The sequence below is a fragment of the Pseudonaja textilis genome, chromosome 3 (genome assembly GCF_049901715.1).
Source record: "Pseudonaja textilis isolate UNSWEBS1 chromosome 3, rPseTex1.2, whole genome shotgun sequence".
Classification (NCBI taxonomy): domain Eukaryota; kingdom Metazoa; phylum Chordata; class Lepidosauria; order Squamata; family Elapidae; genus Pseudonaja; species Pseudonaja textilis.
In genome coordinates this window covers 1,366,684-1,389,529 of record NC_141992.1, presented here as the reverse complement: position 1 = coordinate 1,389,529, position 22,846 = coordinate 1,366,684, and the positions used below count along the sequence as shown (strand labels likewise).

The following is a 22,846-nucleotide window of genomic DNA, read 5'->3' as shown; positions in this document are numbered from 1 at the left end:
AGCGCCGACGGTGACGCCTGCGCAGTCCGCTCCGGGAGAAAAAAAAAAAAAGGCCGCTGCGCCTGCGCGTTCCGCGCCGCGCGCTCGTGCCGGTTGCCGGGCGGAAGGCTCAGGGCATGCGCGGGCGGGCGTTCGCGCAGGCGCCTTGAGCGTCGGGCAAGGTAATGAGGGCGCGTTTTCCCCTCAGGCCGTCCGAGCGGGTTGTGGCCTTGTCGGGCAAGGGGTCCCGGGCGAAGGGCCTGGCGTGTCCGTTCTCCGCTGAGGGACCCTGCCTGGCCCGGGATGGGTGGAGAAGGCCCAGCCGGCGGAGGCCTTCCCTGTGGAGGAGCCCCAGCTGGTTTGGGGTCCGCCTTTCTGAGGGGATTCCCCGGCTCTGAGGCAAAGCCTGTGGGGAGGGGGCTCGTGGGGAGGGGGGCAGCCGCCTAACTACGGGCTACTTAAGGCTACTTCTTAAGTCAGGAGTTCGAATGCTGCTGCCCCAGGGACGGAAACCGGCCGGCCAGTCCCCCCCCCTCTTCCTCAGCCCACCTCACAGGGTGGTTGTTGAGAGGAAACGAGTAGTCCTCGACTTACGACCTAAGGTTGTCCTTACGACCATAGTGGAGCCCAAAATTTCCGTTGCTGATCAAAGCCAGCTGTTCAGTGACCATTTTGCCAGGGCCTCCAAGGGAATCCCTGCAGTCATGAAGTGAATCGCATGGTCGCTAAGCAAACCCGCCTTCTCGACTTTCCTTGTCAGAAGCCCGCTGGGAAATAGTTAACAGAAATGGTGATTCCGTAACCCTGGGGTGAAGGCGACCACCGTCATAAATACGAACCAGTTGCCAAGGTGTGAAACCTGAGTCCTGAGTCACTTTTTTCAGTGACATCGTGACTTGGGTCACTAAACGAATGATTGTAAGTCGGGGACTGCCTGAATGAGCGATGTTCACTGCTGTGAGATTTGTGAAAATAATGTAGGTGGGAATCTCCTGGAGCTGAGTCTGGACAGCCACCTTATCTGAAATGTTATAGGTTCCCCTGCTTGAGCAAGGGGCTGGACTAGAAGACCTCCAGGTTCCCTTCCAGCTTCTAGTCTACTCTTATTCTCTGTACTGTTCTATTTTTATTCTAATTCTATTTTATATTCTGCATTCTATTCTGTTATCTATTCTAAATTCTTTAGTCTTTTCTCGGTTCTAACTTTTTATGCTATTCTATTCTCTATTTTATTCTAAATTCTTTATTCTCTATTCTCCACTATTCTATTTTCTATTCTGTTCTAGTCTGCATTCTGTTGTGTCCTGTAATCTATTCTAAATTCTTCTATTCTCTATTTTCTATCCTATCCCATCCCTATCCCTATCCCAGGGATATTACTAACTAAATAAAAACATCCTTTTCTTTCGCTGGCAGGAGCATGGAGGTCAAGTGAGCCTGAGAATGGAGTAGCGGCAGCCGCGGCAGCCATGGCCATTTTCGACACCCCCCAGGAGGCCTTTGGGGCCCTCCGCCCCGCCTGCGTCCAGCTGACCAAGGCCCAGACAGTGGAGAACGTGGAGCGCCTCCACTCCCAGCTGGGGGTAGTCAGTGACTCGGCCCTGCAGGAGCTCCAGGAATACGTCCTTTTCCCTTTGAGATTCACCCTCAAGACCCCCGGGCCGAAGCGGGAGGGTGTGGTCCGGAGCGTGGTGCAGTGCATCGGCTTCGTGCTTTCGTCCACGTGCGTGAAGAAGGGGGATCTCCTCCTGGAGCTGTTCTCCGAACTCTGTGTCTGCCTGGCGTCCCCCTCCAACCCATCCCAGCTGGCCCTGTTGTCGGAGGAGCTGAAGCAAGACGTGGGCCAGGCTCTGCTCGCCTTGCTGCACTCCGCTTATGGAGACATCCTTCTGTCTCTCTACCAGCCCTCCAGCCTTCCCCAGCTGGGCTTTGCCGTGTCCCTCCTTTTGGCCCTTGCCGAACAGGAAAAAGCCCGGCAGGTTAAGATCACGGCCTTGCGGTGTCTGCAGGCTCTCCTCCTGCAGTGCGACTGCCCAGAGGATCACCAGTCCCTGGAGAAAGAGGAGAGGAGGCAATGTGGAGATCTCTTTGCCTCCTTCCTCCCTGGGATCTCCATCACCCTCTCCAAGATTATCGCAGCAGACACGAAGCAAGGTCATGCCGTCACGGTCTCGGCCATCCGGCTCTTCTCTAGGACCATCGGTCTGGTGATGGCCGATGAACAGCTAGCGGAGATCCCACCGGAGAGGAAGAAGCCAGCTTCTGAACAGAGCAAAATACAGCTACTGGTGGTCCACCGAGGCGCAGACTGGGCGAGAAACACCGCATCCAGACTCTCCGTCCTGATCGAGAAGGTGGTTACATCTGGGTCCGCTCATCCCCACTGGAAGGTGCGACGGGAGCTGGTGGAAATGGCCCGCCTCCTCCTGACCGCCTGTGGGCGCTCTTTGGTAGACTCGGCGGGGCAGTTGTTAAAAGCCTTGGTAGGCCTTGTCAATGACGAGAGCCCCGAGGTCCAGCGTCTGAGTGAGAGGGCGTTGAAGGATATGGCCGCGCAGGAGAGGGTAGCCGGGAACAGGCTCCTGGCCGACATCCTAGCTGAGGATCTGCACTCTCTGGCCACTGCCCTGCCCCGCTTAATGACCTCCCAGAACGACCAGGGCAAGATTGCCACTTTGAACCTGGTCCTCGGGTACCTGAAGCTCTTGGGCCCAAAGGTGAGTGTGGTTCTCCACTCTGCCTCCCACCTTCAGCGTCTCTCCAAGGCCCTGATGCAAGTCCTGGAGCTGGAGGCGAAGGATGTGAAGGTTGTGGAGGAGAACAGCTGCGCCCCGGGAGCGTTTCCTCAGCCCGCCCCGGGCCGCCTCCAGAGGAAGTACTTCCGCTTCTTCACAGATGACCGGATTTTCCCCCTCCTGCAGCAGATTTGCCGGGCTCTGGGCACTTACGGGAATCTCTACTTGCTTGTGGATCACTTCATGGACCTGTACAGGGAGTCCGCGGCGTACCGGAAGCAGGCCGCCATGGTTGTCAATGAACTGATTGCTGGAGCCGCAGGGCAGGAGGCGCAGAACGCTTTGCTGAGCTCAGAGGATCTCGTGGGGATCGTAACGTCCGTGCTAGAAGAATACGTGGACTCGGCAAACTGGCATTTGGTCACCCGCTTGGAGGTTCAGGAGTCCTGGGCTGAATCCGTGACCACAGATGCCAGGCCCCTGGCTCTTACGTATGGAGCACCTAACGGACCCCTGGTGTCCCCGGGTTCGAGCCCCACCCTCCGCTCTATGAACAGCAACGTTTGGCAGATCTGTATCCAACTGGAAGGGATCAGCGGCTTTGCCTCTGCCCTGGGGAAGGACTTCCACTTGCTCCTAATCTCTGCTCTGTACCCTGTGCTGGAGAAGGCTGGGGACGGCACGCTCCTGGTCAGCCAGGCTGCCAAGGGGACCCTGGCCAACATCTGCCAGGCCTGTGGCTACCTCTCCGTCCCTGAGCTCCTCAGGCAGAATGCCGACTACCTGGCAAATGGGGTCTCCTTGCACCTGAGGCACCCAGCCGATGAGCCCCACGCCTTGCAGGTCCTGGAGGCCATGCTCCGACACTCGGACGCCGGGGGGGCCTCCTTGGTGGAGGACCTGGTTGAAGACGTTTTGGCCAGGCTGGATCAGTGTCACAGTGAACGGGCGTCTTCGTTCCTCGGGGCGCTACGGACCCTGATGGCCTCACTAGGTAACTACAAATGAAAGGTTGGGAAAGGTTTTTTGAATGCCTCTGCTCCACAACTTGCTGGTTTTGCCCTTAAGATAAACTTGCGTTTCCAGTCCTAGTAGCATGTAGAGCCTTTAGACTTATATACCCCTTTACAGTGTTTTCCGTCCCTCTCTAAGCAGTTCACAGCCTATTTGCCTTGAGCCTGGTGAGATTCAAACTGCCAAATTGCAGGCAGTCAGCAGAAGTAGCCTGCCTGCATTCTAACCACTGTGCCACGGCGGCTATAGTAGTTGCCTCCAGATCTGTTGGACTTCGATTCCTATGTTCCCCAGCCAACATGGGTAATCCTCAACTTAATGGTTACTTAATGTTTAAAATTACGGCCAAATTTTTTAAAAATTACTTGCCCCCTTTCCTGAGAGTTTTGACTGCCGTACCACCTCCTTGGTCACGTGATTGCATTTTGGGCATTTGACAGTTAGCATTTGTGATTGATTGATTTATTGCGCCATTTTCCAGCAAAAATGCCCATTGAATAAGCTGGATTCGGAGTGACAACCATGTGCTTTGCTTAACAACTATGTGGTTCAGTTATTGACCATCATACAAATGGACGTACATTCAAGTCAGATCGCATGCTGGCTTGACTTATGACTGCAGCAATGTACAACCAAAGTTGCTGGCTCTATTTGGAGTCATAAGTTGAGGACTCCCCGTATGCTTTTTTGCTGCGCTGGAATCCACCACCTTCAGGGGAAGAGAACAGCAACAGCAAACTAAGGGAGCAATTAAGCCTGCTTTTACGTCTGATCGAGTTAAGAAGACACTAGACCAGGTTTGGAGAGAGAGTTTGGTGTAGCGCAGGGTTGTCCAACTTTGGGAAACTTTTAGACTTGTGGACTTCCAACTGCCAGAATTCCCCAGCCATGGGATTTGGGTGATTTATTGGTTGGAAGTTGCATAAAATGTGAATGTAGCAATTGTGTTTCGTTAACTTGGGTTAAAAACTGTGTGTGTTCACCTCTTAAGCATATTTATCTTAATTAATGAAACTCTGAATAGTGAACAGAGAGTGTTTCTTACCAGGTAGAGTTCAGGATGCTGGTTATCACCTGTAAAGCCCCACACGCCATAGGGCATAGACATCCTGTCTTCCAATTGAATCTACCTTTCTGGAATGTTTGGGCAGGGAGGGGGGCACTGGTTAAAGCCCCCTGATGTTGCCTTGTGAGAATGAGGAAGCGTGTCTTCTCTGTCATGCTTTCTGATACCACAAAATCCTCCTTTACCTGGGTGACGTCATCCACTGATTCAGGGTTCGGATCAACGGTGCGATGATACCCAGTTGTATCTTTCAACTCCAGGCCAGCCAAGCAAGGCTGGTGAGGTTCTGCCCCAGTGCCAGGGGCTTATGTGGGTTTGCATGGGGAGGACTCCTCTCTAACTCACTCCTACCCGGACTGGGTGACTGGGTGTTTGGACTGCCCAGATCTGAAGACATTCCACCTTTACCTTTAAATCAGATGGTGCTTCCCTGTTCCAAAGCAACACACAGTTTGTGCGTCTTCTGGACTCACAACTCCTGGTTCCCGGGCAGGTGACCGCTGTGGCCCGGAAGACCTTTCCACGGCTTCATCTGGCACACAAGTTGTGCCATTCCCAGATGAGGAAGTCATTTCAGACAGTCGCTTCGGAGGTGGTGGTGTTTTTCCTCCAAAAAGACAATTGGACTTCCCTAGTGTCTTCTTTGAAAAACATCTCACTTCTCATCCAAGAAGCTTCTTTAGAATTGGAGATGGATTAATAAGTTAAGGTGGGCAAGCAAATAACTTCTTCACAGTTCTGAAGAAACTATTTGGTGAGAAGCAAAATGTTTTCAAAGAAAAACACCGAGAAAGCTGAGTTGCCTTTGGGGGGGGGGGGTGCAGCTTGGATGATTGATTGAGAATCTCCATAGAACTTCTGACTCACCGTTGGACTCGCCTCCTGGGGGAAAAACACCTTTGGGACATCCATGGCCTGGATGACCAGAGAATCTCCATAGGCTCCAAGGTGCTGGTTGCTCCCTCGTAGCACGGGGCCTGCATAATTGAGGGACCACCACCTCCCACAGCATCTGCCTGGTCAACTTAATTTTGCAAGGCTGGTGCTCTCCTTCCTTCCTCCCTCCTGTTAAACAAAGCCACCTCTCTGTATCCCAGAAGTCCCCCTTCTCTAGCAGCCCCTGGCCCTCCGGAATGAGGTTCCCCGGAGATTCTCAACAGCCCCTACCTTACTGGTGTTCCAAAGGGCCCTGAACCCCTGGCTGTTTGCAAGGGTGATGGAAGCCGCCCTCGCTTCTTTTTCTTCGCTTCCATCTGGAATTGTTATCTTTCTCATCGTTGTTCTCTCTCTCTCTTTTTTTTTTTTTTGTGAGCAGTTTTCTTAAATGTTTTCACATTTTGCAAACTGCCCAGAGTCCCTGAGAGTCAGATGGCATATACAATTATTATTATCATCATCTTCACTAGACCAGAAAACGAGCAGCTGCTAAGTACAAGCTTCAAGCTATGTGTGTGCGTGCGCGCGCGAGAGAGAGAAGGCGGGCGGGGTGGGTGGGTGGGGAGCTATATATCAGTCTTACACCTTTTTATCCAACCTGACAGTCTTTATATTCAGAGTGCCGGTTGTTCCTTGGCAGAAAAAAGCTTGACATCCGTGTATTTTTATTTATTTAATGATCAAATTTTTAAGCGCACCACCTCACGTACATGAGTGGGCGGTTTTACAAATAAAAACAGAATAACAGAGTTGGAAGGCACCTCGGAGGTCTTCTAGTCCAGCCCCCTGCTCAAGCCGGAGACTTTATACGATTTCAGACAAATGGCCCTCCAATCTCTTCTTAAAAACCTCCAGAGATCAGCACCCACGACATCTGGAGTCAAGTCATTCCACTGGTTAATTGTTCTCACTGTCAGGAAATTTCTCCTTATTTCTAGGTTTGTTCTCCCATTTATTGGTTTTCATCTGTTGCTTCTTGTCTGGCCTTCAGACAATAGGTGGACCCCCTCCTCTTTGTGGCAGCCCCTGAATTATTGGATCCTAAATATTGGATAAGTCATATAAAAAGAAACACAGTTACAAAAGGCAGAAGGGGCCACCTTCAAGCCACCAACCTCCCCCAAGGCTGCCTGCCACTCTTGGACCCTATGCCAGCTGGCAGAGCCAAAAGTTGATGATCAGGAAGGGTGGGGCCTGCCTCCCCCTGGAGCAAGGTATTCCATCAGGGCAGAGGCAACGTTTGTTCTTCTCATGGAGCTGCCTCTGTTCTTCCCATTTGTATCTGTCCCTGGTGCTTGTAGCCCTCACCCCAGGGTGATGTTCCGAGTGCTTTTTATCACCAATTCATCTCTGAGCCAGGTTGGAGCTTTTGAAACAGGGAGCTAATTGAATTGAAAGAACTTCCTTCCATTAATGGCTTTACTTGCATAACCGCAGGGCGGGCGAAAGGCTTTCCTCAGCCTGCTTTCCCCAATAGGCTCTTTTCCCCAGGCTTAACTTGGGCTTAGATCCTTCCGTGCTCCGCCTTAAATTAGGCAGCAAGGGGTCTCCAGCGTTTTTGGTCTTCGGCAAGTTCTTCAGCATCCTCCCAGGTGATTCTCCACCATGTATTTTGAAAGCTTCCCCTTGGTCGTTTGGCACTGTGTGTGTGTGTGTCTGTCTGTCTGTCTGTCTGTCCCATTGCCAGCTTGGGGAATCAGTTGTTCTCCAGAAAATATGACCTGTAAGTTGGAATCTTCTGCATGAGACAGTTTGCAGGAAAAACTCTTTTGGATCACTTTTTCGTTAGTAATATGGTCGGAATAGCAAATCTTTAGGATTCGTCAAAGGCGTCTATGTCTCTTTTTTAATACTTGCTGATGGCTTCCACATCCCGCTGGCATAATTGGCTGTCAGGATCACTAGAGGTGAGCAAAGGGAGCTTTAACTTTCTCTGGATGGAAGCTAATCAGAAGAGAGAAGCAATCTGGAACTGAGAAATTTCCTGAAAGTGAGAACAATTAATCAGTGGAACGGGTCTCCTGAAGGCTTGCGGGTGCTCCGGAGGCTTTTAAGAGGAGATTGGACAACCGTTTGTCTGAAATGGTGGAGGGTTTCCTCCGTGAGCAGGCTGTGGGACTAGAAGACCTCTAAGGTCCCTTCCAACTCTGTTATTCTGATACAGAGGATGAGGACTAGAGTGTATTGGTCCAAAGGTTTTCCCCCAGATGTTGGTCTGAAATTCTCACCCATCCCGTCTTGGATCCGGGAGGCCCAACTGCTTTTTCCTCTGCTTGGCAGCTTCCTGGTTTGGGCCGGAGCAGGAAACCCAGCACAAGCCAGAAGGTGGTTCCTCCTGCCCGTGGGCACCAAGGCCGACCAACCTGCCCACTGCAGACGAAATGGAGGAGTTCTTCTCGGCATACGTGAAGCAGAAGTGGGTTGCAGAGGGGGATGTCGAGGAGGAGGAGGAGGAAGGTTGGTACAGCCATAAACGTCTTAGCCTGGGGTTGGGCAGGGGGGTGGGCAATGCCCACTCGTGGAGTGGCTGAATTAGTGCCTGGTCTCAGCACCCACAGCTGTTGGGCTGACTGTACAACGCCGGCAAAGCAAGTTTTCCTTCCGCGCGCCCACCCTCCACTGTGCCCACAGCTGTGGCCTCTTGCCTCCCCAGAGGATCCTGCAGTGCAGCCCCGAGCACCGGAAGAGCTTCCTGAGGTGGACAGGCCGTTGCCCTTGCAGGCCAAGATGGCGAAAGATGTCCTGGAGAGGGCCATCCACTTGCTGCCCAGCAAGAGCCTCGCAGTGCGACTGAAGGTATGTCATTGACGTGACCAGCTGTTCTCTGATGCTGCCAAGCCCTCAAGGGCCCTCACACACACGTGCACACACACACACACACACACACACACACGGGGCAGCCTGCCCTTGGCTTTGGCTAGTGCAGGGTGACCTCTTCCTACACCTACTCAGGTGTGTTAAATCCTGCTCCAAAGCCCAACCCAGGTTGTTAAGCAGGGAACCAGGTGTAGCTGGGTGTCAGTGAGGAGGCAGAATCCAGATCTCTCTTGATAAAACGTGTTTACCTGAACAAAGGTGGGTCCTCCATAACGGGTCACCAACCTTGTGGACCTCAGGGACCACCAAACTCATAATTTTAAATCCCAGGGACCACTAACCGCTTCTGTAGGTGTGGCCTAATTTGTGGGTGTGGCTTGGTCCTGTGACTGGATGGGCATGGCTTGTATGTAAATATTATATAAATATTGAATTGTTTTTATAAAAAAGCAACTTTTACCCAAAATCAGGCCAAGCAGGCAGGCAGATTGAGTTGCTCACAGAATCACAGATTCATTCAGAGATCTATCTATCTGCCATCGGTTACCTGAGTCTGTCATATAAAATTTGCTTGCCGTGAGTCTGCACTGAATAATAGAAACTTCAGTCCTAAGGGAGGTTCGTGTGTGCTTAAAAGCAGAGCCGAAGATCTAAAGACGAGCTAGAAAGCAAGAAATCCAACCATTTCCTGCTTCCTAGCTAATCTAAATCTCCCGGCACAGCAGAACAGATGATGGTCAGAAAAAGATAAAATAGCAACTTAGCAGACAAGTTTGCCGGGTAAGGATTTGAGTAGGTGGGGAGGGTTCCCGCAGGCCATGTTGGCGGCGCAGCCTTGTGTTTCTGCGCAGCCTGGATTAATTGCTTTGTGGGGGTGCTCTGGGGGTGAGATTTCTCTGCGGCCCACCGGTTGGTGACCGCTGCTCTATAAGGCTGAAAGGACCCCGAATGCAGTGTGAATCAAGAAGCCAGTGCACAACAGATGAAAAAATACTCATGTTCGCCTTCTGTGGTTTTGAACACATGTTTAACCCACAAGCTTGTGGTTTCCTATGGAACTTTCCACAACTCCATAGCCTGGACATTTCTTTCTTCATCTCAACCTATGTATCTTTTAACTGGCCATCGGAGTCATCAGAATCCTGGTCAACAAGAGTGGCAGGTCCTTGTCAGGCTGAGGAGAACCTGACTTTGGGAAGGAGAAGGCAGACTTGAGTAGGGCCCTTATCCCAAGCCTGGTCCATCTGTCCTCGGCATTGAGGCCCCTTATAGAGCTCCACTCATCTTTTCCTGCCCCAAAAGGTTCTCACTGAATTGGAGCTAGAGGAGGAGGAGGAGGAGGACAGTTGGCTGCCCCATGGCCTCCAACTAAGGCATAATGGCACTCTCCATCTTCCTTCTTGCTTGGTCTTGGCTTAAACCTCTTACTGTCCCAAAGGACCGAGCGCATTATAGATCGTGGTGCTCTCTGAACTTGGCGGTTTCCTTGCAGGTGTTTCATGACCCAGCTAGGTGACTTCGTCTGTGCTAGAATTGGGTTTGCAGAAAGGAAGAGGACGACGACTGGGGGAGTCCTTGGTGCTCCCCAAGCTTTGTTAATGCAAGCATCTCATGACCCAAGTAGGGAACATCATCCGTGCTAGAAGGGATGGGGTTTGTGCAGGGCAGAAGAGGAGGAGGACTTGGTGGGGGGGGGGGTCCTTGGCTCTCTCTGAACTTGGCTGTTTTGTTGCAGACGTTTCATGATCCAGCTAGGGAACACTATCCGTGCTAGAAGGGATAATAAACAGAGAGCAAACCCCCCTCCTTTCTAGCACTGATGATGTGGCCTAGTTGGGTCATGAAACGTCTGCAAGCAAACTAAGCTCAGAGGCCACTAAGGAGCCCACATTTCCACCCTGAGCCACAAATATTCTCTTCTATTCGTACCTTATGAATTGGAGACCCCTTGTCTCCCTTAATCCTGGCACATTCGTCTTCTGACTCTGAGGCATCTCCCGATAGGCCCTCGAGGTCCTCGAACTCGGCGTGATGGTCCTTGGTCCACACAAGAACGTGCTCCTTCCACTGGCGCATCGGGCGTGGCCTGCTCTGGTTTGCCGCTTGGTTAACGATGACCCCTTGGCTGTTCTCGGAGCCTTTAAGGTAAGGCGAATGGACGTGTCCCGTTATGACCTTGCAGGATCCAATCTGGGTCAGCCACCGGGACCAGAGGTTTAATCTTCCGAGCATTTGGACTCATGGTGGAGCCCATCCTCTCCCTCCCACTCCTCTCCTCGCTTCTTTCTCTCTCCTTTCTCTCTGGGAGGAAGGAGAAACAAGCACAGAGAACGGGGAGATGAATCACAGAACCCCAGGAAAGGTTTCCCAGTTCTCCAATTCAAGCTCAGTGTGTTGCATTAACCTTGTAAAGTTGCCTTCTTTAATTGTGGCACTTCTGGCTGTTAGGTAAATTTCCAAATATTTTACTTTCTTAACTACCTGCAGGTCTATTTTCTTTTGTCAGTTCATTTTTTCTGTTTATCTGTTTTAAGGTTTTTAGCCATGATTAGATAATACAGGTAGAAATTGGAAGAATATCATTACGTACAAGTAAAGAACGTTATTACTCTTATTATGTACTTGCAAATTGACTCGGGTGATGCACTGCTTATTAAGCACTTACATATGTTAAAGAAAAATATAAACGGAAACTAAAAAAAAGAAGAAGAAGAACCTCCCGGAAAAGAGCGCTCGCCTTCAGTTCAGCCCAGGCAGGGTCTCGTCTCTGGGGGTGAGTGACCAGCTGGAGGGCTTCTTGGCAGGTGCTGTGCACTCTCGGCGCCCACAGTGGGGATTTCCTCAGGAGCCGCTTCTCCAAAGATGTCTTGCCAAAGCTGGCGGCCTCCCTTGTCGCCCAGGCCCCCACCAGCGCCCAGGCCGGGCCCGTCTACAGCCACACCCTGGCCTTCAAGCTGCAGCTGGCCGTGCTCCAGGGCCTGGGGTCCCTCTGCCAGGCTCTGGATCTGGGTAAGTACCCGGAGTGCCCTGTGTAACCAGGGGTGAGATTCTCCTTTGTCCCGATGATCCAGCGGCTCCGAACTGGCTTGCGCCGATGGGCATGTGGGCCCTACTCTTCCCCGTGCTTTACGTCTTTGTGTGGGAGTGCAGATTTGCGCGGTTTGCTGCACCTCAGCCGTTTCCTTCAGCGGCAGTTGAAGGGTTCGTATTAGCTTTTTCAAACGTGGAGCACGCACTCCCCTCACTAAAATGGTTATACCAGTTGAATTGCAGCCCTGCACGCAACGCCCGGCAGGGACAGGTGGTCTGAACCATAAACACATGGTCAGGGTTCCAAGTCGTACGCCCCTAGCAAACAGAATTCTGGGGCAGGTAGATTCCCCAAAGAACAGTTTGATTGGACATCTCCTATCGGCACAGGTTGGGGAAAACGCACTCTGAATATTCCTGCAGTTTCACGCTAATTAAAAGTTTTTACCTCCCTTCCCAAACCGTCAGTCCCATGGTCCAATCAAGGCGCCCTCTGGTAGCCTAGCGACTTCACTCCTCTCTCTCGGCACCTGTGGGAATGTCCTTGGTTCCCAGCAGAAAGTGTGTGTGTGTGTTTATGTATTTATTTATTTAGGCTGCAAAACCCCAGCTATCTCTAATTCCCACCCACCCACCCCCAATCCCTCAGTTCCAGTCTGGCAACGCTGAAGCCTGAAAATGGCCCCGGCCAGGTCAGCCTCAGGGTTGACCTGTATTATGTGGAGGACCAATATGGATCCAGCTCTCTCTCTCTCTTCCTTTATCATATGTACATAGTGCCCCATCCCCGGGGAATTCAGCCCTGCTGGGAAAAGCCCCACAGGTACTCCTCCACTTACAACTGTCTGTTTAGTGACCGAAGTTACGATGGCACGGGAAAAATAAAAGTGGCTTGTGGCCGTTTTTCACATCTATCAACCGTAGCCGCATCCCCATGGTCATGTGATTTGGACCCTTGGAAACTGGCATGTACTTACGACGGTTGCAGCATCCCGGGGGAGCCACGGGATCCCCTATTGTGACCCCCTAACGAGCAAAGTCAGTGGGGGAGCCGGATTCACTTCACAAACAACTTCAGTCACTCACTTAACAATAACTCTGGCGACAGAGGTCCTAAAACGGAGCCAAACTTGCTTGACTGCGGTCTAGCTTCACAGAATGAACATTGGCCTCAACGGCCATCGTAAGTCGAGGACTAGCTGCAGTTGACTCTGAGGAGGGACCCTCCCCTGCATTTCTGTTGCTGGCCTGGCCTGGTCCCACTCAAGCAGGCTCTCTGGGGAGAGGGAGGGCGTGAGGGGCAGGGGCAGGAGGGGGGTGTGACTGAGCGCCCCCCCCCCTCTGAGCCACCCATCTTAACTGTTTTCTGCAGGTGAGAACGACCTGAATACGGTGGTGGAGGCCTGCCTGCCCTACCTCAGTGCCAGGCAGCCCGTGAGGCTGCAAGAAGCTGCTCGCAGGTAAGACAGGTGTGCCTTCAGGCTGCAGAGCCTCAGGGCTACCATAGGAACAGCTTCCCCAGGTGCCCTGAAGGCTAATTTTAAGAAGAGACTGGACTGCCCCCTGTCAGAAATGGTGTAGGGTCTCCCGCTTGGGCGGGGGGGGGGGTTGGACCAGATGACCTCTAAGGTCCCTTCCGATTCTGATTATCCGTTAAAGACCTAAAGCAGGGGGTCCCCCAAACTTGGCCCCTTTAAGACTTGTGGACTTCAGCTCCCAGAATTCCCCAGCCAGCATCATTCCAGCCTCTGGTGGCCTGGAGGTGGAGCTCTCGCCTCACAGTCAGGAGTTTGTGAGTTTGATCTCAGGTAGAGGCAGGTATTTCTCTCGCTGGGCCCACTGAGAAAATACCTGCTGGGTGACAGGGACATAATATAAATATCTGCTGGGCGACAGGAAGGGCATCCGGCCAGTAAAACACTCTGCGAGTTCCGCTCCAGTTTCCCAGACTCCACCCACGAGGGTTAATGGGGCTCGTTAAATGACGACGGTGATTCTGGTCGTAAGTCAAGGGCTACATGCCAGTTGCCAAGCGTCCGAATTTTGATGACACGACCACGAGGAGGCTGCGAGGGTCATTAAGTGTGGAAAGGGGTCACCTTGTCAGTAAATGAATGATTGCAAGTCGAGGGTTAACTGCTCGCTTGCTCCCCTATCCTTCCGCTGGAGACAGCCGTGCAGGTGACAGTCGCCCCGCCGTCCTGCTGAATCCCCTTAGAGACATCGGGGTGCAGCGCCGACTGAGCCCGCGGAAGCCCCCTTGCCTGTCCCCCGCTGCCCTCCCGGTTCAGCGGGGGTCTCCTCCGGCCTTGGCGGGCGCCAATGAGCCACAGCACCCGGGCTAAGCGGAGGCAAGCTGGAATCGGTCACGCCTAACCGAACCAAGGGAACGCCATCAGAAGCACACGCTGGGTTCACACACACACACACATACATTCACCCTCCCGGAATCTTTCGCCGTGGAAACGCAGGTTGCCTGGAAACTGCCAGAGTCGTCATTTTAAAAGGCGACAGAAAGCAGCCGAGCCTCGAAGTCCTTTTTTTTTTTTTAAAGCTTCGGAGGCTTCCAAGCCAATGGAAAGAGAGGTTGGTCTCTGAGCCCAGCAGGCCATCAGCCCCTCCTTGGTACGGCTTGAGTTTCACTCCTCTGGACCACCAGCCAGAGTGGGAGAGAGGCAGGATTGAGACCTCAAACAGCTGGTGGCAAGGCGAACGGAACGGTTTGCCTTCAGAAGTTGTGGGTTCTCCACCATTGTAGGTTTTTAGGAAGAAAAATCATTTGTCTGGAATGGTATAGGGCAGGGGTCCACAAACTTGGCAAATTTAAGACTTGTGGACTTCAATTCCCAGAATTCTCTAGCCAGCTGTGTCTTAAAGTGGCCAAGTTTGGGGGGCCCTTAATTTATAGTGACCATTCAAAGTTACAACGGAAGTGAAAAAAAGTGACATGACCATTTTTCACCCTTACGACCCTTGCAGTGTGCCCCTAGTCACGTTTATGATGGTTGCAGCGTCCTGGAGGAATTCTGGGAGTTGAAGTCCACAAGTCTTAAAGTTGCCAAATTTGGAGGCCTCTGGTATCCTGCGTGAGCAGGGCTTGGACTAGAGAACAGGGGTCTCCAACCTTGGCAACTTTAAGACTTGTGGACTTCAACTGAAAGCTGGCTGAGGAATTCTGGGAGTGAGAAGTCCACAAGTCTTCAAAAGTTGCCAAGGTTGGAGACCCCTGGATTAGAAGACCTCTAGGGTGCCTTCCAGCCCTGTTACTTGGTTCTGTTCTGTTCTCCAGAGCACCTGAGGGCAGGGCAGGTCAAGAAGCAGTGGGTGAAAGTTGGTTAGAGAGAGACCGGGTCTGGAAATAAGGAGGAGCTTCCTGATTGTTAACCAGTGGAACAGCTTGCCTCCAGAAGTTCTGGGTGCTCTATCACCTGAAGTTTTTAGGAAGAGATTGGACAGCCATTTGTCTGAAATGGTACAGTCTCCTCCTTGAGCAGGGGGGGTTGGACTAGATGACCTCCAAGGTCCCTTCCAACTCTGTCATTCTGTTAATCTACTTGGAGACCTGTGGAGTTCCAATTCCCAGAATTCCCCAGCCAGCCTAGGGCAAGTGTTTCTCAGCCTTGACAACTTGAAGACTTGGGGGCAATGCATCTTGCTTCTCTCCTTCCCCGGGTTCAAGGATGGCCCCCGCCTGCTTGCCGGAAGCACCCAGCGTCCCTCTGGACGGGATTTTTGTCAGGGGGAGGAGGAGGAGGAGGAGGAGGAAGAGGAGGAGGAGGCTACAGTGAAGGGGCTCACGAGAATCCATTGTTTGGTGTCCCTCTTGGAGTAAGTTTGGCACCTCCTCATAAATGCTACAGCAGCATTTTTGAACATCCTTCAAGAAGGATGGACTTCAACTCCCAGAATTCCCTAGGCAGCCTTGCAATTAAAAAAGGGGGGGAATAACTATTTTTTTTCCAACTTGGTACATAATTGTCCATGAATAAATCCTTACTGTTTGCCCCGAAGAAGATTCCTAAATATTTCACATTTTCCGCAGTAAAATCCATCTGTGCATAAATTGTTTTGCATTTTCTGCCCATATCAACCTCTTAGTTTTCTCTTCATTAATTTGATTGCCTACCATTGAAGTTTATTGTTGTATGTGTCCCATCAACGTTATTACAGAGGCTCTAGTAGCAATAGCAATATCACTTACATGCCACTTCGTAGTGCTTTACAGCCCTCTCAGAGCGGTTTACAGAGTCAGCATCTTGTCCTAAAACAATCTGGGTCCTCATTTTCACTGACCTGGGAAGGATAGAAGGCTGAGGCAACCTTGAGCCCGTCAGGATCAAACTCCTGACAGGGACCAGAATTTACCTGCAGTATTGCACCACCACGGCTCAGGAAAGGAGGAGGGAGGAAAACGTTGCAATCGAAATAACACTCCGTAGTGATTTACACCACTCTCCAAGCACTTTGCAGAGTCAGCATCTTACTCCCAAACAATCTGGCTTCTCATTTTTAACCGACCTCGGGATGATGAAAAGCTGAGTCGACCTTGAGCTGGTCAGGATCAAACTGCTGGCAGTGAGCAGAGTTTGCCTGCAGTGCTGCCTTCTAATCGCTGCACCGCCAGGGCTCAGTTAAGCTGTTGTTTGTCAGGATTCCAGCAATCGCCCTAATGGAATCATGATTCTCGAGCCAAACTTCAAAGGATTCTTTAGAGGCGACATCCTGGCCCTGCCCTGTATGAAGCCAACTCTGGCCTACATCATTTCCAGTCCCCTGTTTCCCCCCTCCCCCCCCAGGTGTCTCATAAACCAGGTTCTCCCATTGAGCACCTTCACGGGCTGGGTGTCATCAATCACATTCTCCAATGACATTCTGGGTGTCATCAATCATGTTCTCCAATGAAATATAATTGCGGGCAAAAGCTCTGGTAGTTTAGTTACAACCTTTTAAAGAGAAGAGTTGGAATGGACTTTTGCTTTCAAACTGCTGCACGGCTCTTCTAGGTTGCCTTCCTCATCCCCCCCCCCTTTTTTTTTTTACTTATGGCAACTACTAAAACAGGCCTAGGAATGTTTGATGACTTGACCTTGTTAGAATAACATCCTGGGCACCCCACTTCCCGCACCAGACCTTGATACCTGTCTGAAATGGTCACTTACTGTTCTTGGTAAGGCAAGATGGCAGGGACATTCCCTTACTGGGGTTTCTGGGGAGATGCAGCCATGCCAGGGTGGCAGAACCAGGCTGGCTGGCTGCATCCTCCGTACGAGACTGTCCCACGTGACGGAGTTAAGTCCTAAAGGCGAACGGGCGGGGCAGGGGGGATGGGCTGCAAGGGGAAGTGCCTTTTTTTGCAGAGAAAAATCAAACGCAGGAGCCAAATCACAGCTGAACTTCCTGGCTGGCATTTCTCAGGGGACCTCAAGATAATGGAGGCTCAGCTCATTTCATGCCCCTTCCGTTTTTTGTCGGCGTGGTTGGCAGACAAAAGTCAGCTGGCTCCAGTTAAATGGAACCATAACAGGGCATGTTTCAAGGGGAGGCTTTCTATCGGGGGCTACAGTACAGGTAATCCTTGACTTACAATAGTCCATTCAGCGACTGTTCGAAGTTACAAAGACACTGATCATTTTTCACATTTAACGACCACTGCAGCACCCCACCCCCCCGAATGGTCACGTGATCAAAATCCAGACCCTGGGCAACCGGCTCGTGTTTATGACAGTCGCAGCATCCCTGGGGGAATGTGGGGGGGCGTTGTCACATGAACCCCCTTTTGCGACCCTCTAACAAGCCAAGTCAATGGGGGGAAGCTGGATTCGCTTAACGACCGGGCTTATTAACCGGTGCAGGGATTCAGTTCACGGCCACGGGAAGAGAGCTGGTAAAATGGGCAAAGCTCGCTGGACAACTCGCTTAGCGGCAGAGAGGTTGGGCTGTGTGGTGGCCATAAGGGGAGGATTGCCCGTCCGCAGAAGAGCCCCGGTAGAACCGAGCCCGATGGGAGAGCTGGAGGGGTCGCGTTGGGCTCTGTGTGGCCAGACTGTAAAGCGGCCCCTCCGGATTTACCACCACCCACCACCCCCCTGGCAGCCACATTGATCGGGCTGTAGCAGCCTGACAGGGAAAGATCTTCCGGGCTGCCCGCTTGTCCAATCGATTTAACAAAAGGAAAGAAATCCGCCTGGCAGGGACCACCAGCAGCAGCGGCCCCAGTTGAAAACAGGCCTCTTAGGAGAGAGGGGGGGGGGGGGAGGAAGGGGTTGGATGGATGGATGAGGTGCCATCGAGTGGTTTTTGACACCCGGTGACCCCGTAAAAGTGAATTTTCTCTCCCACAATCTGCCCTTCGCTGGGTTTCTCTCCCCCCCCCCCCAAGATCTTCCGTCCCTGTTGGAGGTTGAGGGCAGCCCCCCTAGAGAGAAAAGTCAGAGCGGGGAAGCTCGGCTCCTTTTGCCATGGCAGACCCTGGGCGGTGGCGTCCATTTGGGTAAACCGGCCCTCCCGTAAAGGAAAAGGTCCAGGTGGCAGTTTTCGTGGTTTGAGAATGCTTCCCTGCCAGGGCAGCGGGGAGAGAATAGGGGAGGGAGGGAGGGAGGGGAGGAAGGAGAGAGATCAGGAAGGAAGGAAGGAAAGAGGGATGGAAGGAAGGAGGGAGGAGATCTGAGGAAGGAAGGAAGGAGAGAGAGATCAGGAAGAAAGGAAGGAGACAGATCAGGAAGGAAGGAAAGAAGGAAGGAAGGAGGGAGGAGATCTGAGGAAGGAAGGAAAAGGGAGGGAGGAGAGATCTGAGGAAGGACCAAGGAAAGAGGGATGGAAGGAAGGAAAGAGGAAGGAAAAGAGGGAGGAGAGATCTGAGGAAGGAAGGAAAAGGGAGGGAGGAGAGATCGGAGGAAGGAGGAAGGAAAGAGGGATAGAAGGAAAAGGGAGGGAGGAGAGATCGGAGGAAGGAGGAAGGAAAGAGGAATGGAAGGAAAAGGGAGGGATCTGAGGAAGGAGGAAGGAAAGAGGGAGGGAAGGAAGAAAAGAGGGATGGAAGGAAAAGGGAGGGAGCAGAGATCTGAGGAAGGAAGAAGGAAGGAACAGAGGAAGGAAAAAAGGGAGGAGAGGGAAGGAGAAAGGAAGATGGGAATCAAAAGGGAGGAAGAGAGGGAAGGAGAAAGGAGCGAAGTGACAGGAAGGAAGATGGGGGGGCAGGGGGGGGGAATTCTCTGCCTCTAAGCGCTGGGCACTCTTAACGGTGCCTTTTAGTGACTTGGCCTTGTTTCTCTTCTGCTGTGGCCTTAACCAACTGCTAGATTGATGGACCTTGGAGGGCTTTAACTGTCTCCCTTCGTCCTTCCTTGATTTACAGGGATGTCGCTTCCTCTGCCTGCCCTCTCATTCGTGGCAGCTTAGGATTCCTTTCCAGCTCCTTTTCACTTCGGAAAGAGGGGGAGAGGGAGAGGGAGGAATGGCCCTTGCCCGAAGTCCAGCTGTGGGAACCTTGCCTGGGCTTTTAGTGGGGGTCATCCGGCTGGAGCGGGCGCCGAAGGAGCGGAAAGCGCCCTAAAATCAGCTCCTGGGGAACAGCACTGAGAAGGGTGGGGTTTCAGACCCCGAGGGGAGAAGATTCAGGAGAAAAGTGATAGCGCTCAGAATCAGAATAGAGCTGCTAGGGACCTTGGAGGTCTTCTAGTCCAGCCCCCTGCTCAAGCAGGAGGTTCTTTTTTTTTCTTTTTTTTCTTTTATTGGTAATTTTTATTTTATTTTATTGAAGGTACAGACAATTCATCTTCCATTTAACGGTGTGTCATCTGGGTACAAGTATCTTGCGCAGTAACAATTAAAATTTACATCCACGTTCATTACTTTGGTATTCTCTGTTCTTTGTCTTATTCTTATCTGATCAATATACATAAGATCTCTGTTATTATAACCTCTTCTCAGCACGTTTAATTCTGTAAAGCTGTCTTCTATATTTCACTAATCTATTAGCTATTTCTAGCTTTCATATTTTTTCCTCTAGACATTAATGAAATAGTTCCCATATCTTATAAGATTCAGTTTGCACCTTCTCTTTAATTGCAAGCCTTAATCTATTCAGTCCTGCACATTCTCATATTTTCCTAATCCCATTTTCATCAGTAGGAATCTCTTCGCTTTTCTAATTTTGAGCAAATACAATTCTAGCTGCAGTCGATACACGAACAATCAAATATATTTCCTCAAGCAGGTGATCCTATACCATTTCAGGCAAGTGGCTGTTTAGTCTCTTTAAATAAAATCTCCGGGGTTGGAGCACCCACAACCTTTGGAAACACGTTGTTCCACTGGGGAATTGTGCTCACTCCTAGGACAATTCACCAATGGAACCGCTGGCCTTCAGAAGCCTTTAAATGATGGAGCCGTGGAGAGAGAGCGCACTTCTCTCTCGGCTTCAGACTGGGACTGGCGAGTTCTCAGCGAAGCAGATTTGATCCAGGAGGTTAGGTGAAGCAGATCCGGAAATGGTCTGCTCTCCCTCCTGTGCGGGAGGTGTTGAACGGAGGCCGGAGGGCCACTTGGTCCTTCAAGCAAGGACGATCCTGGACTCCCCTTGGTTGAGAAAGGTACAGTGGACTGAAGGCCAAGCGGACTACAGAAAAGCAAAGCCAGAACTGTCGTTCCTGCACCAAATCGCTAAGTATCACTTCCTCCCTCCCGGGCTCTTCCCATTGCTTGTCTGCCCCTCCCAAGACCCAGTTTCAAAGAAGGTGGTTTTGAGAACAGTCGCTTTGAGCGTAGACTGTCTCGCAGCGTCTTCCTTCTCCCGGGGAAACGACCTTGAAGTACCAGTCCCTGAGAAGCCTGTTTCTTTCCATCCATTTCCCCCACCCCAGCGTCCACCCTTCCTTCGGCTGCTCTGCTCCGTGGCTACCCCCAAAAATAATCTTCCGGATCAGGGAGAGAAAAGTCAAAGAGGGGAAGAATTGAAGCTAAAAATCAACATTCCTTAAACGACCCAATCTCGTTTGTACACACCCTTGAGTGGGTGAATGGAGACGCCATTTTGGAGGTTCACATCAGACGTGGACCCCTGAGCTTAATGACGCACGTTGGGTTTACACAAGATAGCGGAGCTACACAATCAAGCTTGGCATGTTTCGAGAATAAATATTTATTTCGCATATGGCATCTAACTGAGGTCATGCAATCACTGATCATACAAATATCAGTTTAAATAAAGCATCAGCTATTGTGTATATATATATATATATATATGTATGTATGTATGTATGTATGTAGATAATATCCCCCTGAAAATAAGGCCCTGTCTTAATATATATTTTTTGCCACCAAAAAAGAAAAGCACCAGGTCTTGTTTTCGGGGGATGTCATCCACTGACTAACCTCTCTTGCGGGCATCGCCCCCCGGCCTCCTTTTCGCTGCCGGAGGCCTGCGGGAGCTGCTGCTTCTGCAGCCAGCAAGGCTTTCCCGAAGGCCTCTGCAGCCGATATCAGAGCTCAGGATCGATCCAGAGCTTTGTTCTCCGCTCCAGAGGCCCTCAGGGAAGCCTGGCCAGCCTTGCCGGCTGCAGAAGAAATGGGCCATCCAGGCAGGGGTCGGGGGTGAGCGCGAGGCCTGGCTACGATTGTCTAAAGGTAAGTAGTAGGGCAGCTCCACTCCTCCCTCCATCCCCACCCTAGCTTAATGTTTACCCACTCTAGGGAGGGTGGGGATCTTAAGGCTTTATTTTGGGGATAGGGCTTATATTGGGCAAATGTAAAAACAAAAAATCGAGTTTTAGGTAGGACTTAACTGTCGGGGTAGGTGGTATTTTGGGGGAAACGATAATATAGAGGGTAAAATATTAAATGAAGATAAAACTGAGTCGAAGGCCCAGAAAGGGGTTCCCCCATGTGTTAGACCTGGGCCCTGGCCTCACTTGCCATCCCCAACCCTCGGCCTGCATCTCTCCTCTCCTCCTCCTCTTGCAGTGTTTTCCTTCGCCTGATGGAGGTCGATCCGGATGCCGTGTGGCTCTTCCTCTGCAGCGTCTGGTGCCCCAGAAACCCGGAGCCCCCCCACCCCAGCCTACACCCCGTGAAGCTAGCAGGGGGCGAGAAGACACGGAACGAGTTCACGGACAACGTGCAGAGCCTGTTGGACCAGCTGGGCAGTTGAGGGCGAGGGAGGAGCACCCGGGCACAGCAGGCGCCCCGTGGAGGTAGGAGGCTCGGCCAGGGCCCCTCTGGGTAGAAGGGGAAGGGAAGCGGGGCTGCCACGTGGACTGGCAAAGGAGGGCTGGAGAAGATCCCCACGCCTGGAGGTTGTCTGGAACGCCGGCACAGTCGTGCCTGAAGGAGGTGGGGAACTACTACTTGCTGTGCACCTGTGAGCAATTGAGGAGGAGACTGGTTTGTAGGTCTGGGTTGAAATGAGGGCTCCTTGGTGCTCTCTGAGCTTGGTGGGGGTTTATTTTTTGTTTCACAGGACAGAGGCCACCACAGAGAAGGGCAGTTTCCAGCCTTCTGAACGTCCGCAGGTCCAGCCAAAACTGCCCTGGAGCAAAGACACTTTGGGGCACCTAGAACCCGAACGATGAGGGGTGCCGGCAGGCGGTACCCGGAACTGATCTGTCCACCAGTTGTCGGGATTTTTGCCCTTTTGTGGCGGGGGGGCTGCACGATGCTCCGGTCTCACAACAAGCCACAAAACAGGGACCTGGTGCTAATCCCGGCAGGGCCCAGGATGGGGACCGGATTCCCGGTTTGCCGTGTGGATTAAGATACAGAAAGCCCCAAATTCCCTGCCCTCCTTTTGACCCAGTGCCAGGGTTTTTTGGGGTGGGGGGGAGCGAGGAGACGGGGCACCTCAGAAGCTCACCCCGCCCCACGGGTGTCCTCCGAAAGTTTGCAGCAGCAGCAGCAGCCGCAGCAGCAGCATTGCCCGTTGCAGAGAGAGGGTGGACTTAATATGCAGAGCACCAGCCGGGAATTAAGCAGGCAGCGTGCAAATGCCATTTGCCTCCTCTGACCATTATGGGACTTCAGACAAAAGCAATTTACTCTGCCTGTAATAAAGCCGAGATGATAACGAAGCTCTTGAGCCTCGCCTCTGCCCACACACACACACACACGCAAACGTACACACACACACACACACACACACACACACACACACACACACACACCACTGCCTTGGTCTCCACATAAGCCCTGCCTGCAGCTTCCCAGGGAGGCCTCTGTCTTTAGCCAGGACTGGTGGGGTGGGGGGGTGGAATCGGTCCCCTTGTGGGTCAGGCCC

At 52.0% G+C, this 22,846-nt stretch overlaps 1 protein-coding gene across 3 annotated transcripts; it reads left to right on the top strand.

The window, feature by feature from the left end:
* Positions 1-42: 42 nt before the first annotated feature.
* TTI1 (TELO2 interacting protein 1) lies at positions 43-22,637 on the top strand. Of its 3 annotated transcripts, none has more exons than XM_087931942.1 (9): positions 132-161; positions 1,396-3,708; positions 8,011-8,187; positions 8,384-8,526; positions 10,552-10,692; positions 11,352-11,556; positions 12,950-13,037; positions 21,538-21,767; positions 22,034-22,637. In XM_087931942.1, exons 2-8 carry the CDS (start codon positions 1,449-1,451, stop codon positions 21,722-21,724), a joined length of 3,201 nt encoding a protein of 1,066 aa, XP_087788068.1. In that variant the 5' UTR covers positions 132-161; positions 1,396-1,448; the 3' UTR covers positions 21,725-21,767; positions 22,034-22,637. The 3 variants fall into 3 exon arrangements, with proteins under 3 accessions (XP_087788067.1, XP_087788068.1, XP_087788066.1); XM_087931940.1 differs by having other exon boundaries at positions 148-829; XM_087931941.1 differs by lacking the exons at positions 21,538-21,767; positions 22,034-22,637 and adding an exon at positions 14,867-15,950 and having other exon boundaries at positions 43-161.
* Positions 22,638-22,846: the final 209 nt, after the last annotated feature.